Source organism: Prionailurus viverrinus, chromosome C1, assembly GCF_022837055.1.
Source record: "Prionailurus viverrinus isolate Anna chromosome C1, UM_Priviv_1.0, whole genome shotgun sequence".
NCBI lineage: Eukaryota > Metazoa > Chordata > Mammalia > Carnivora > Felidae > Prionailurus > Prionailurus viverrinus.
In genome coordinates, this window is record NC_062568.1 from 67,688,853 (window position 1) to 67,703,681 (window position 14,829).

Below are 14,829 nucleotides of genomic sequence, written 5' to 3' on the forward strand. Positions count from 1 at the left end.
GATGTAAGCCAAGAGTTCTGATTTGGCATTTTGAACTGTCCATATGGAGATGAGATATTCATATGGAATGTCTAGCATGCAGTTGGACATATGAAAGAGAAGGGAGGTCAGCTTAGAGATGATGTTTAAAACAAGGGGACAGAATGAGTCCATCTGTGCAGCATGTAGAGAAGGGGCCTGGGAGAGCATTTGAAATTGAATAGCTAGTAGCTAAATGAAGTCATCCTAAAGTCGTAAATTTGCTTTAAAGCAAATAACACTTTATTTGGCACTGGGTGAGTCAAACACAAAAATTTACAACTTACAGCAATTTGCTATCAAAGTAAGGTAACATACTGGGAGTAATGTTCTCAGAAAGGATGAGGAGGAGGGAAAGTGAGAATAATGATAATGCTCTAAGTTCTTTAGAAGAAAATTGCTAAAACAATGAATAGGATTTGAATGAAAAGGAAAACAATTAAATCTGTAAAGAAAATACTTGAGTGTTTGATGATGACTTTGAATTCTGTGTTAATGCTATGAAACAATCAAGTACTTATTGTGTCTAATTCGTACAGAGTTTACAATGTGACACACAGCCTAATGTATTAGATCAATAATGATCGCTTTTATATTCTCTCCTCCAATGTCAAACCTTTCTGTATTCTAGGCTCTGATTACCGAGGAATAACTATCACATTTGCTGTGCTAAGTGTCTTAGCTCTCATCAGTGCACTGATTTGGTTCCTCTTCCAAAGGAACCGTTTGCACTGGGCAGTCTTCTCTTCAGTTCGATATGAACAAGGAATGAATGAAGATGAGATTATGCTTCCCACTTTCCATGAGTAAATTCTTCTAAAAGTTTGTTAATTTGCACTAACATGTTAAGGAAAATGAGCCTTCTTAGATTTTCCCAGTGTCAGTATTTACTCTGTTCTAAAGTAGAAGTCATTAGTACTTTTTCAGTTGTTTAATTGCAGTCCTAGTATCTACAGTGAATTATCCACGAAATGCCATGTTTAAAACTTTACTTAATAGAATGGAAAAGAGCCAAAGCTGGGACTAAAGTCCAAGTTATTTGTAGGGTAATAAATTTCATGTGCATTTTCTCTGTAAGAATGTAGTTAGTAACTAGGATATGTATATTTTAATGGTATTTTAACTTAAAATTGGCATGTTAATAAGTCATAAGTCTACCTTTTTGCTTTTAAAAATATCCAGCCTATGGGGCGCCTGGGTGGCGCAGTCGGTTAAGCGTCCGACTTCAGCCAGGTCACGATCTCGTGGTCCGTGGGTTCGAGCCCGGCGTCAGGCTCTGGGCTGATGGCTCGGAGCCTGTTTCCCATTCTGTGTCTCCCTCTCTCTCTGCCCCTCCCCCGTTCATGCTCTGTCTCTCTCTGTCCCAAAAATAAATAAACGTTGAAAAAAAAAATTTTTAAATATCCAGCCTAGGGGTGCTTGGCTGGCTCAGTCAGTAGAGCATGCAACTCTTGATCTCAGGGTTGTGAGTTCAAGCCCCACATTGAGTATGGAGCCTACTAAAAAAAAAAAAAAAATCTAGCCTAATGCAAAATTTGTACCTCAAGGTAAAAACATAACTGTAAATAATATCAACATTGTTTTATTTATTTATTTTTTTATTTAAAAAATTTTTTTTTTCAACGTTTATTTATTTTTGGGACAGAGAGAGACAGAGCATGAACGGGGGAGGGGCAGAGAGAGAGGGAGACACAGAATCGGAAACAGGCTCCAGGCTCTGAGCCATCAGCCCAGAGCCTGACGCAGGGCTCGAACTCACGGACTGCGAGATCGTGACCTGGCTGAAGTCGGACGCTTAACCGACTGCGCCACCCAGGCGCCCCAACATTGTTTTAAAATAGTCATTTGTAGCATTTAGGAGAAATTATTAATGAGATATGCTTACTTTTTTATACAGCAAAATAATTCTCTTGGCAAGATGCTTCTTATACTATTCCAAACATATTTCATACTAAAATTGATTAAATGCAAATATTTTGTTTTGTCATAGTTATTCATAAAATTATGGCTTTTAAAGAAGATTTAATACTTAACATTTTTCTAAAGTATACAGGAACATTGTTTTTAGATTGATTTAGGTATACTGTAGCAGTGTGGTTTTTGTCTTTTCTTATGTACAATATTTAACTCTTTCCCTCTTAAAGGGAATCAGCTAAGGATATAAGTTCTTGAAAATTTTGCAATTTTTATGCTTTATGTGACATGTCAAATTTTGACTAAGAAGTTTGTGTTACTTTAATGCCTTTTTCTGTGAGCTAAAGAGAAAAGGTGTCTATGTATACGAGAAATTGTGTATCTTGCATTTGTGAAACTGAAAATTTTATAATGAAACTCTAAACTTTGTGATTACTACTATTTTAAGTGATGAATAATTAAGGAAACACTGTTTGGTGGTTATCACTTTAAGTTTACCACCTAGAATATATTTTGAATGATAGTTTCCACTGAACATGGTGAATGTTTTATTCAGTGTTTATATTTATACTTTAGAATATTTTTGTATAATATCCATAGATTTATTTTAAAATTTTAGAGTGTTTGTACTATGATAAACTTATAAATAATTTTCAAAAGATAGTTTTAGTATAGTCTAAAGTATAGTATGGTTGTCCTGAAATATCTTTTACTGAATTTGTTAGACTAGGTCCTCTTACCCTGTGATCTGTACAATTTTAGTTGTTAAAGACTTTCTTCAAAGAACTAAACCAACTTGATGTGAAAACACAGCTATATATAGTAGCAATGCTATAATAAACTTGTTTCATTTTTTTGGTGAAAGTGTTGTTGATCCTTGTTGAAAAAATGTATCTCAAAACCATCTCTAGATTGGGTTTTATTATGTGAGGCATGTAGTATAAGAAAAGGTAAATATACAGCTGTTGTAATGTGAGGTATCCTTAAGATTTTGTGTACATTTTTTAAAGAATAAATATCATCCTGTATCTCTGAATGTTTGATTTGAGTCTCTTTTTCAGATGCCATTGACTCAGCAGTTCTCAGCAAGTCTTTTAACTATTAGATCAGCAGGAATTCCATCTACGATCCACTCTTACTTCTCATAGTGCTCCCTCAGGAGATTCTCCCCTACCTCCCAGCCCAAGGCATTCATCAGCCACTTCCAAGTCAGTAGATTACATATCAAGTTCCAGGCTCATATTTCTAACTCCCACTGGATAATCTACATGAAAGTCCTTCTCAGCATGACCACAACTGCCCATATGGTGTTCACTTCCTCATTTGACCAGTTGCAGATGGATCAATAGAAATGAAGACAGCCTTTTCCAGTCTTCCCTAGCTAATCCAACCCTCACATGTGGTCTGACAAAATTGATCTCTTGAAACCGGGTACCTAAAAAAGCAAGTAGATAAACCTAATGATCAGGTACAGGGGACAAATGTGGAAGTGATACCATTGATCATCCTCTTTTTCGTCCTTTCTCCCCACACACAGCATGTTCCCCTCCCCGATCCTGGGGCAGGATGTTGCCATTATCTGGCAGTTGTCTTCTGCAAATGACTACCATAATGTTGGTAACCCCAAATCCTCAAGCCACTGCTAAATTTATGCTACGGAAAGAGATTCACATTCCTTTATCTTAGGTTCATTTAATCCTAAAGCCCTCTTGGGGAAGTGAAGACTTAATTGTTATTAGTTCAATAATTTTATCTTGTTTAAGAAAACAAATTTCAGCTAGATGTCAAAGACTTATTTTGACTAGACCTCATCATCCATACAAAGTCACCTCTAATTCCCTGCATGTTCTAAATTAAAATGTTCTTACAATTATCTACATTTCAGCAAATTTAGTATATGTGTATTTCTCTTTTTTTTCCAAGCTAAATTAATAAGAAGCAGAAGTTTAGAAATTTTTTTTTCCATTTCCCCTAAGTTTTCGTATATTCTCTTTCAATCAATATGAAAACACTACACTCCTTTTCCCCCAAGCTAGAAATTCAGAATTCATCCTCCAATCATCTCTTTCTCATCTCCCTAATTCAACAATTCAGTCAGTTTTATCTCAGGCTTCTCACAGAGTGGCTGTCTCCATTATCAGCTCTTTCAATTCAGGCCTTTATAATTTTTTTTTTCTCCCCGGATTGTTTGCACCAACCTCTTCACTGGTCTTCCTCATCAACCTTTCCTCTTCATCCCATTTTCCCCACTCCTGAGCCTACAGGAGCTGAAATACAGAGGAGGACTCCCTCTGTGTTTTGGTCTAAAATTATCTAGGCCTCCTACCTATCTCAGGCCAAAAGGGATCTCAGCAATGCCCAGCCCAGGGACCTTCCCCAGGAACCTTATGTGGACTGACAGTCTGGGAAGCCCTAGGGTGTAAGTTCACTGGCCAAGTTCACCCTTTTAATGCAATGTAACATCAAGTCAATCCAAACCCAGTTCCTCTTTCTATGGGCTTAGACCTGCCCTTCTCCATCTTCCCCAAGATCTTCTCCCAGGACTCCATCTCTCTTCCAATTGCTAAGCAATAGAGAAACAAAGTCAGATAAAACTGGACTCCAGAAATTAGGAAAACACTGGTGATCTAAGCCAGTGGAAATGTAGCAGAGTGGAGCCAGAATCCAGAGTGAGCTGCAAAGTGAAAGGGAAATTAGAAAATGGGGAACGTGAGATTCTGAAAAGTATGGTGGAAAAGGAAAAGAGAGGGAGAAGGTGGGTTGAAGAAGGTTTTTTTTCCAAAGAAGGAGGGAAGGAGGTTCACAGATTAGAAACTGAGAGGAACAAAGCCAAACAAATCGAAAGATCCACAAAGAGTGGGCAGAGAGAAATTAATGATGCAGGGAAGAGAGATGGAGTCATAGGAGAAGATCTTGGGGAAGATGGAGAAGGGCAGGTCGAAACCCACAGAAAAAGGAACTGGGTTTGGATGGGACAGAGAAGACTGCCGTCCTCTCTGAGGCCACACAAGGAAGACCTGTGTGGAAGAGAAAGGGAGAGCAGGAAAGTATTTGAAAATTTTTGTCTAGACCTGATGGCCCCCCTTTGTCTATGGAGTAGAAGGCAAGATCTTCTACTGAGAAACATGAGTAGCAAACTGGGTCTCAGTTTGAAGAGTGTTAATAAAACATTTTGCAATACCCGATTAGAGGAATGGGGGAGGACAATGACCGAGGCAAATAAAAGGATCATAGAAAAGGCATACAGGACCCAGATAAAATTAAAAGCCATATATTTGTCCTGATGACAACCAGGAAAACTGATCGATTTCCTCTACCTGTCCTCAGTCACCTCACTGAAGTTGAGGAACAGGAGCCTGTGAAGAAGAAAGAGGACCCATCCACAAAAAATTAAAAATAGGATTACCAGAGGCACCTGGCTGGCTCAGTCAGTACAGCATGAGACTCTTGATCTTGTGGCCATGAGTTCAAGCCCCACATTGGGTGTAGAGCTTACTTAAAAAAAAAAAAAAAAAGAAAGAAAAGAAAAGAAAAGAAAAAAAATATATAATTATCATATGATCCAGCAATCCCACTTCTGGGTGTATATTCAAAGGAAATGAGAACAAGATCTTGGGATATCTGTACTCCCCTGTTCACTGCAGGATTATTTACAATAGCCAAGACATAGAAGGAACCTAGTTATTTGTCAATAAATGAATGGATAAAATAAATTATGTATAGATACCTGTATCACACATACACACATAGTGGAATATTATTTAACCACGAGAAAGAAGGAAACTGCCATTTGTGACAACATGGATAAAACTTGAGGACATTATGCTGAGTGAAATAAGTCAGCATCACAAGCAAAAAAAATATATTTTTTTCTTTTTTTAAGAAAAATATGTATAATTATATATGGCAATGGATGTTAAGTAAACTTACTATGGTGATCATTTCATGACATATACAAATATAGAATCATTATGTTATACACCTGAAATTAATATAATGTTATATGTCAATTTATATCTCAATACAAAAACAAAAAAGTAAGACAGACAGACAAATGCTGTATGATGTCACTTATATATGAAATAAAAAATAGCTGAACTCATAGAAACAGAGCAGAGTTGTGGTTACCAGGGGCTTGAGGGTAGAAGAAACGGGGAGATGTTGGACAAAGGACAAAAACTTCTAGTTATAAGATGAGTAAGTTCAGAAGGTCTAATGTACAGCATAGTGATTACAGCTACTAATACTGTATTATATATTTAAGGTTCTTAATGTCTTTTAATGACCTGATAGTTCATTTCTTTTTAGTGCTGAATAATATTCCATTGTATGAATGTACCACAGTTTGTTCATCACCTATTGGAAGACATCTTGGTTGCTTTCAGGTTTTGGCAATTGTGAATAAAGCTGCTATAAACATATGTATGCAACTTTTTGTGTGTATGCAAGTTTTCAACTTGTTCAGGCAAATACCAAGAAGCACAATTGTTGCATTGTATGGTAAGGATGGATATAAATAGTTCTGTTAAGAAGCTGCCAAACCGTCTTCCGAGTGGTTGTACCATTTTGTATTCCCACCAGCAATGATTCAGAGTTCCTCTTGCTCCTCATCTTCTTCAACAGTTGTTGTCAGTGTTTTGGATTTTAGCCATTCTAATAGGTGTATGGTGGTATCTCATTTTTATTTTAATTTGCAATTCTTTAGTGACCTATGATGTCGAGTGCTTTCATATGCTTTTTACCATCTGAAAATCTGCTTTGGTGAAATGTCTACTCAGATCATTGGTACACTTGTAAATTGAGTTGTTTGTGTTTTTATTGTTGAATTTAGACTTGACTTTAAAGCAGTGTTTCACTGAAGACATGAGGCTATGTCTGGGGTTTAAACAAACAGTCTTACTTGGCTCTTGTTTGTGCTTTGTGTTATCTGGTTCTAGATGCCTCGCCAGTCAGTTCATAGCTGCTTAGATTATACTTACAGCAAGCACAGTTTTTTTGTTTTTGTTTTTTTTCCTTTAAAAAGAGATATTTATTGTCTCACAGTTCTTGAGGCTAGAAGTTTGAGATCAAGGTATGGGCAGCGTTCCTTCCTTTCAGGGGCTGTGCAAATATAGTTTAAAGTCCTCAATCCCTGAAGCTGATAACAGATGAAAGTTGTCTGAGAGACACAGTCCACTGGGAGGAGCCTTTGAAAAGGTTTCTGACCACTAGATCCAAAGGAGGAATCTGGCAGACACTTGGACCGAGTGTTCAAAATTAGCATCACCAGGGATAAGACATACTGACATGGTGTCTCTCCTGGGCAGGACACATCATTTCTGTGGTACTCTCGCCAAAGAAACAAAAACATAACCTGAATCCTGTTCTTCCAACTTCCCTCCAGAGGATACATGAGACACACCAAAACTGAAGGACATTCTACAAAATGGCCAGTACTCTTCAAACGAGATGGGGGAAAGACAAACAATGACAGAGGAACTGTCCCACATTAAAGGAGACTAAGGAGAGAAGACATCTCAATGCAACGTATAATGCCGGACTGGATTTTAGAACAGAAAAGGACACACACACACACACACACACACACACACGCAGAACAACAACGAAAAAGACCGTTAGAGGGACAATTGGCGAAATGTGATAAAAGCTGAAGATTAGTTAATAGCATTATACCAGTTTTAATTTCCCGGCTTTGATCATTTTACTGGAGTTATACACGTTGTTAACATTTAGAGAAGCTCGCTGAAGGGTTACGGAAATTCTTCGGACTCTTGCAACATTTTTGAGAGTCCGAAATTATTCCAGTTCAAAGGGCAAGTTCCAAATACAACAAGAGACTTCGCAGAGGCGGCGCACGGGCGGGCTCTCGCGGCCGGGTCAGCCCCCGGCGGGCCCCCTTCCGCCCCCTTGGCCTTTCTCCCCCGCCCCCTGCGACCGGCCGCGTGGGCGGGATTCGTCGCGCCCCGCACTTCCGAGGAGCGCAGCTGGGCACCCGCACGCGCCGTCATGCCCCGGGCCGCGCTGCCGGCTCTCCTGCTCCCGCTGCTGGGCCTCGCCGCCGCCGCCGTCGCTGGTGAGCTGCCCCTTGCCGCGTCCCCTCCTCCTCCCGGCAGCCAAACCCCGAGCGGTAGCCCTCACCCCCAGCACGGTGGTGTAGCTCCAGCCGCTGGCCGCCCGAGGGTGGCCCGGAGGCGCGGCCTCCCGACCGGGCGTCTAGCCCTACCCTGCTCTGCGCGCCCACCCCGGCGCCCTCCTGCCTGCCCCCTTGCCCCCCTGCCCCGGGGCCCTGCGTCCGGTCACCTCCCGGCCCCCGCCCGGCGCCCTCTGGTGCAGCGGGTTCCGAGAGCGCGCCCCAGGGAAAGGCCCGTCGAAGACCCGAGCTTGCCCTTTCTCGCCCACCGTGCCCACAGCCTCGGCGCAGACCCCACTAGCGGGGAGGGGTTCCCAAACGGGGGTGCTGTCTGATGGCAGAGCAGAGGGACTTACAGCCGCACGCCAGGGGAGCTTCAGGGCCATTTGGGGCCGAAATGAGAAGCGGGGAAGTCGCCTGCGGAGATTTCCCCTCTGCGCATTGCGGACGGAGGGTGGGGGCGGGAGGAAGCAGGCCCTCCTGTGCTCGCCGCCTTGTTTGTCCCGCCGCTTGGTGTTCAAGTTGTTGAAACAGGAAAACAGTTCAGCCAGCTAACCCCTGGATCGCCGTGGGACGTGAACAGGCTAAGCTCAGATTCGTCTTACGTCGTGTGATTTTAAAAAGTCTTTAAGTCTGCTCTGCTGTTGTGCAAGTGTCATCTGTAAAAATCACACGTGATTAGTCAGTCATTGCCAAAATGACTACGGAGGAAAATAGACAATTCCGTTGAATATGTGGGATGTTTGTTTGTTTACAAGCTTTTAGTTTACAAGTTTTTTTATACAAGCATGTCAAAAAAATTGAATGGGGGGGGGGGGAAGACTTCCATCCAGAAACACTATTGATTAAACAGTTCCAGGAATTAAAGAGCAAAATAAACAAGGACCAAGGGAATACTTGTGTGGGTTTGAAAAGCTTATGCAAGTGGGTTTTTTGGTTTTTGGTTTTTGGTTTTGTGTTTTGTTTTTTGTTTTTGTTTTGGGGTTTTTTTTCCCCCCTGAATTTCGCTCCCATTTTGTAAGTTCTTCCTGGAAGCCTGCTGACAGGCAGAAATAGTTGAACGGATCTCAGTGTTGGAGGCAGCTAGAGTAAGCAGCTCAGAACTTGCTCTCAGAATCAAAGCTCCTTTCCTGAGAGCCCTTGTGGATCAGCATTTAGGACTAGTTATGCCATCTGCTGCCTTTGGAGGGGCAGAAACAAGATGTGCCGATTTTCATACTTCACACTGAGCCTATTTTTTGAGTAAGACAAGGCTGGACTGTTTCGTGACCCCGCCCTCCCCTACACACCCTCATTATGTTCGCCAGTAACATCTAAACGCCTGTGTAACCCACCCTCCGGGCTGCCATGCCCTCATACCTCATGTTAGTCAAAACATACTTTTCCTGTCAGATTTTTAAAACAATCTATTTCTAGATTTTGATATCTGTCTTTTCAGAGAAGTTGTTTTTGATCAGTAATAGAGGACAAGCTATCTTTGGAAAATTTTGTTCTTTTTTCCTTGTTAACTAGGCTTTTCCAAAGCTTAAGAAGAGCATGTTGAATAAATTAATGCTAGTAATTAACCAGCCTCTATCAGTCAGGAGGCTGTAAGGATTAACTTAGAAAGAGCATAAACTTTGGAGTTAGGTACAGATTGTATGGCCTTGATCAAGTTACCCAACTCATTGCACTTGGAGATAATACCCCGAACGACCATCATGAGCATTATGTGAGAACTCGATGGCTTGTACCTATTGCAGGCATGGCAGATCTTGATTTCCTTCCTTCTGTTCTCTTCATACAAAATGAAGGGTAATTATTGCAACTAGAAAACATCATGAGTGCCGCATTATGTGGGTTTGGATAGTTGTGGTTACTGATTACATTCACATACATGTTGATGATACAGGGCTGAAAAAAAACCATGTTTTTCATCATACTTCACAATCTTCTATCCAAACACCATCAGAAAATTACATTAGACTTAGAACTAAGTCAAGAAAGAGCTTTTCAAGATTATCACAGAATTAGCTGAATGGCAAGATCTTAACAGAAAAGCACCTTTCATATTGCATGCAGTATAAATTTAATGTTGAGGTGGAAATCATTGTTGTTCTCTGTTATTTTGGAATTTATTAGTATAAGTGATCTTACGTTCTTAGTTATTATCTTGAAAATCAAAATAAATAAAACATTGTGTAAATTCCTGAGTAAGTTCCCATGGCATCCTTTTTAGAAAGTTCTTCTATAATGGTGCTTTTTGCACACAGTACGTGATCAGTATATGTTTATTGGGTCAATGATTTCCCATCGGCGGTATGAGGTGAGTGAATAAGCATATTCAGAGTAAGTCCTCATTCTGTGGCCATGTGGATCAGTCTACATTACTAATTTTGAATTTCCATGGGTACAAGCCCTAGATGAGGTGCCCGTGCCCCTGCCTTTCTTTTTGACGTTATCTTTTACCGTTCTTGCTGTTCACTCTGTTTATCCATACTGAGCCCCTGGGGACTCAACCACCTGCTGGCTCTTCTGCCAGACTGCCCTCCCCTTCCCCTATCCTTGGCATGGCTGCCCCCGCCCACGTCATTCAAATCTCTGTATGATCATATGTCACCTCCTTAGGCCTTCCCTGAACGCCCCACATTCTCAGTATCACAACCCCATATTTTATCTTCTTCAAAGCACTTAATACTATCCAAATGCATCTTGTTTACTCATCATCTTCTTGCTTGTTGTCCCCTTACTGAAGAAAGATACATAATAACAGAGACTTTACTGTCTTGTGAATTTTTGTTTTGAGTTGTGTCTCTGTACTTTTGTCTACTTTATAATAAAAGGACCAAAAATTTTAAATGAATGCTTTTTAAAAAGTAAGGGTGATAATGGGATTTCAGTTTCTTTCAAATTACTTTACCTCTTTCCTGAACTGATCCCATAATTGAATTCAAAGCATGAAATCATCTTCATGTATTGATGTGACTTTTTCTAATCCTTGTAGATGGCACAGCGATGTTTCAGGGGAAATTATCTCAGGTATATTTTTGTAAATTTTGAAACATTAATAAATGTTTCTTTTTCTTCTAAAAAGAAGAAAGTGAAATTACAGTTAGGTATTATTTCAAGACTTTTATCATTGTTGAGAAGCATTTAAAAATGTGCTTGTGTGTTGAAAACCAGTTTTGCAACAGGGTCATTGTCCATTTTTTTTTTTTTTTTTTTTTGAGAGAGAGAGCGCAAGCAGGGGAGGAGCAGGAAGAGAGGGGCAGAGGATCTGAAGTGGGCCCTGTGCTGACAACAGTGAGCCCAGTGTGGGGCTTGAACTCACAAACTTGTGAGATCATAACCTGAGATGAAGTCTCATGCTCAACTGACTAAGCCACCCACGTGCCCCGTCTACAGTTTTTTATGATACGTATCAAGTATTTTATTTTTTTGTGTGTGGGTTATTTCAGATTTTGAGAGCAAATCTTGAAACTGAATCTATAAGAAAATGGACCAGTGATGCCCACCGAGAAAGGTGCAGAGTAACACTGGCACCCCCATTCTATAAATAAATCTCATGACAGCTCTTCTGCGATGGGACTGGAGGGTGGATGATGGAGGTGGACATCTTGGAAGCTGGGTTAAGGGTGATATGGAGGCAGAATCAGAGAGGCTGAATTTCCTTGTGATTCAGGGAGATCTTGCAGCCCAGAGTACAGCCACAGGCCCTCTGGGTTAGTCAGGGACTTGGAACCCCACTCCTGCCTTCATACATAATAAACAAACAGCTCCTCTTACTTCTCTGACTCTACCACAGTTGCTCTTATGGCAGGTACGGAAGCACGACTCATATCCTAATGGAGAGGAGCAAAGGTCTTCTTATTGACCGGGGGAAAGTGCAGTCCTTGCCTTCACTTTGTTAATATTCAGAACAAGTATTTCCCAAGGATCACTTCCTCTTATGCTGTGCCTGGTTGCTTAAGAAGAGAAATTATAAGGGAACAGAGAGTTCTACTAGAACTGACTGATAATGCCAAATATTCCTGTAGATGTGCCGTTTTATTGTCTTAGCACATGGTAATTTTAGGTAGAGGATCTATGTAGAAACTTTTGGAATCATAAGTACAAGCTGCTCAGGTTTTCATCAGGCTCCTAAATTTCTGTATATATTGAGTCAATAGAATTATAAAGTTACAAAATCCATAAAGAGTCACATAATAATATAAAGTTATTAATAACCTATCTTTCAAGGCTGCTGTGAAGAAGTAAGAGTAACAGAAAAGTACTTTGCAAAGAGCATTGTGGGCAGGCTGTGTGTGTGTGTGTGTGTGTGTGTGTGTGCATTGTTGAAATATATTTGTATAGAAAATATTACAGCATCTGTAATTGAAAACTTCTGGCAGTATTTTGGGGAGGCAGGTTTTTAATGATAACAGGGTTACTGCAAAGATAAACAGCATGGAAGAAGGCTTAGCTTAGCTTTCTGCTCATGAAGTGCTTAAACCTCAACAGCTTTCTGCATAAGAGCTATCCAGCCTCTGCTCGAACACCTTTCTTCTCAAAGTAAAAACATATCTCTTGGCGCTTAAAACGTGTTTCTGGGGCACACACTGACTTGTAGCATGAGAGGAAGGGTTCAGTGCTGAATTAACTGGGGTTACTGCTAATGCTGAAATGAGCCTGAGTAGGAGGCAGTTGAAAATTTTGAGGAAGTGAACAGTTTGTTTTCTATTTTTCTGTCTATAGCTTTCTAAATTTTTTGTTTTGCCATGTATTGCTTATGTAATTATTCAGCAGTGGTTTTTGAGTTGCTCCAGTTATCATTATCATCACTATACTCATTCCCATCTCAGGGGCCCATGTTTGCTATTCCCTGTCTGACCTAGATTTCCACATGGCTTTTTTTCCTTCAGCTCATGCAGACTTTTCATATGTCACCTTTATAATGAGATCTTTCTTAGACTCCTTTCTAAAATTTCTAACCCCTGACCTACATTCAAGATCTTACTTCTCTGGTTTAGCTTTGCTCCTCCGTGCTTATCACTATCTAGCTTCCAAGATGGCCCCAATGATTCTTTCCTCCTGGTATTCATAGTTTTGTGTAGCTCACCCCAGCACCGAATAGTGCTGACCTATGTAACCAATAGGACATTGCAGAAGTAAGAGTGTGACTCCCAAGGCTGAATTATAAAAGTTATTGTACTTCTCCCTTGTTCTCATCTGAATCATTTGCTCTGAGAGAAACTATCTGCCATGTCATAAGGAGCCTCAAGCCACCCTGAGGCCTCTTCCCCACAACGAGCATCAACCCGCCATCCATATAAAGGAGCCTTCTTGGAGGCGTATCCTCCAGCCTCAGTTCAGTTTTCAGATCAATGCAGCCCTGGCCAATAGCTTGACCGCATCTTCATGACAAACTCCAAGCCAGAATCACCCAGCTAGGTAGCTGCTTCCAAAGTCCTGACCCAGAGAAACTGTGTGAGATAATAAAGGTGTTTTGTGTTTTCTTTGTCATTTTAAGCTATTGATTTATTACATAAAAATAGATTACTAATGTATCCTCTAAGTATAAAACATCATCTAACATATCTTGCCTTTGTGTATCTGCCTCAACTACCAGGATGGAAGGATTTTTTCTCCTTTTTGTTCACTGTGGAATCCCTAGCACCTAGAACAACTTTCCCACAATAACCCCCTGAGAGTAGGTACTGTTATCATCCCCGTTTTTACAAAAAAGGAAACTGGGGCACAGTAAGGTTAAGTAACATATCCAAGGTCAGGCAGTCAGAACCAGACTTCTCCACAGCTTAATGTGCTTAATCAGAACCCTGCACCGTCCTAGTTCCTTGCATGCTATCTTGTGTTATGTACAAGACACTATGATAGTTATTAACACACTATCTTGTGTTATGTACAAGACACTATGATAGTTATTATTAAGGGTACAGTTAGATTTAAGAAGTGATCTCTGTTGGGCCCCCTGGGTGGTTCAGTCAATTAAGTGACTTCGGCTCAGGTCATGATCTGGAGGTTTGTGATTTCGAGCCCCACGTCAGACTGTGCTGACAGCTCAGCACTTGGTGGTGTGGAGCCTGCTTGAAATTCTCTGTTTCTGTCCCTTCCCCACTTATACTCTCTCTCTAAAGAAATAAACTTTGGGAAAAAATAAAGAAATGGTCTCTGTTGTCATGCAGTTAACAGTCCAGTTGGGAAAACAGGGTAAATATCAGATAACTATCATACAGAGCAGGATTTGATCAGTGCTATATGAATGAGTGTCGGTCATCAAAGGGTGACAGCCCCTTTTTCCAAGAAGAATGGCTATCTGTGGTTCTTATGCATAGGTCCCCATGTTTTGTGCCATTTTACCCTCACTGCCCTAACCTCAACTAATCAAAAGAGGTAATGAAGGATGACTATTCTAGGCTGGGTAGCAGCTCAAGGGAGTTCCTGGTATAAGAACCCTATGAAGCCTATTTGCTGAGATAGAATCTTCAGATTTCTTATTATCCCTTGTATCCTTATCATGTCTATCATTTGGGGTAACCTGAACAAGTCTTTTGTTCTTGAACCAAACAAGTCTTTCGGTTTTTGAAACCAAAAAGGCCTCTCATATGTAGTGTAGTGCAAAGTCCTGTAGAAGTGCAGAGGAGAAAGAGGCTACATACAGGAAGATGAGGGTTGGACACTTCACAGAGAATTCACACATGAGCTGCCTCCGAAATGAGAGTATACTTTAATCAATAGATGATGTGGAGAGCAGAATTAGCATTTATAAAGCATAAGAACTACAAGTATAC

General features: G+C 40.6%; 1 protein-coding gene and 1 long non-coding RNA gene across 5 annotated transcripts in view; one reads left to right on the forward strand and one right to left on the reverse strand.

The window, feature by feature from the left end:
* The window catches only part of LOC125172320 (uncharacterized), a 106,415-nt gene extending 97,693 nt beyond the window's left edge, over window positions 1-8,722 (reverse strand). Inside the window, exon 1 of the long non-coding RNA XR_007154681.1 lies at window positions 8,419-8,722. This is a non-coding gene — a long non-coding RNA (uncharacterized LOC125172320). The remainder of the gene's footprint in view (window positions 1-8,418) is intronic.
* The window catches only part of LY75 (lymphocyte antigen 75), a 131,405-nt gene that overhangs the window by 94,710 nt on the left and 21,866 nt on the right, over window positions 1-14,829 (forward strand). For 3 of the 4 annotated variants that reach the window (XM_047870172.1, XM_047870174.1, XM_047870173.1), the window contains one exon: window positions 650-1,198. The exons of the other annotated variant lie outside the window; for it this stretch is intronic. In XM_047870172.1, the coding sequence (XP_047726128.1) occupies window positions 650-828 (179 nt within the window). In that variant the 3' untranslated portion in view covers window positions 829-1,198. Of the gene's footprint in view, window positions 1-649; window positions 1,199-14,829 lie in introns of those variants that run through there. 4 annotated transcript variants of the gene reach the window in all.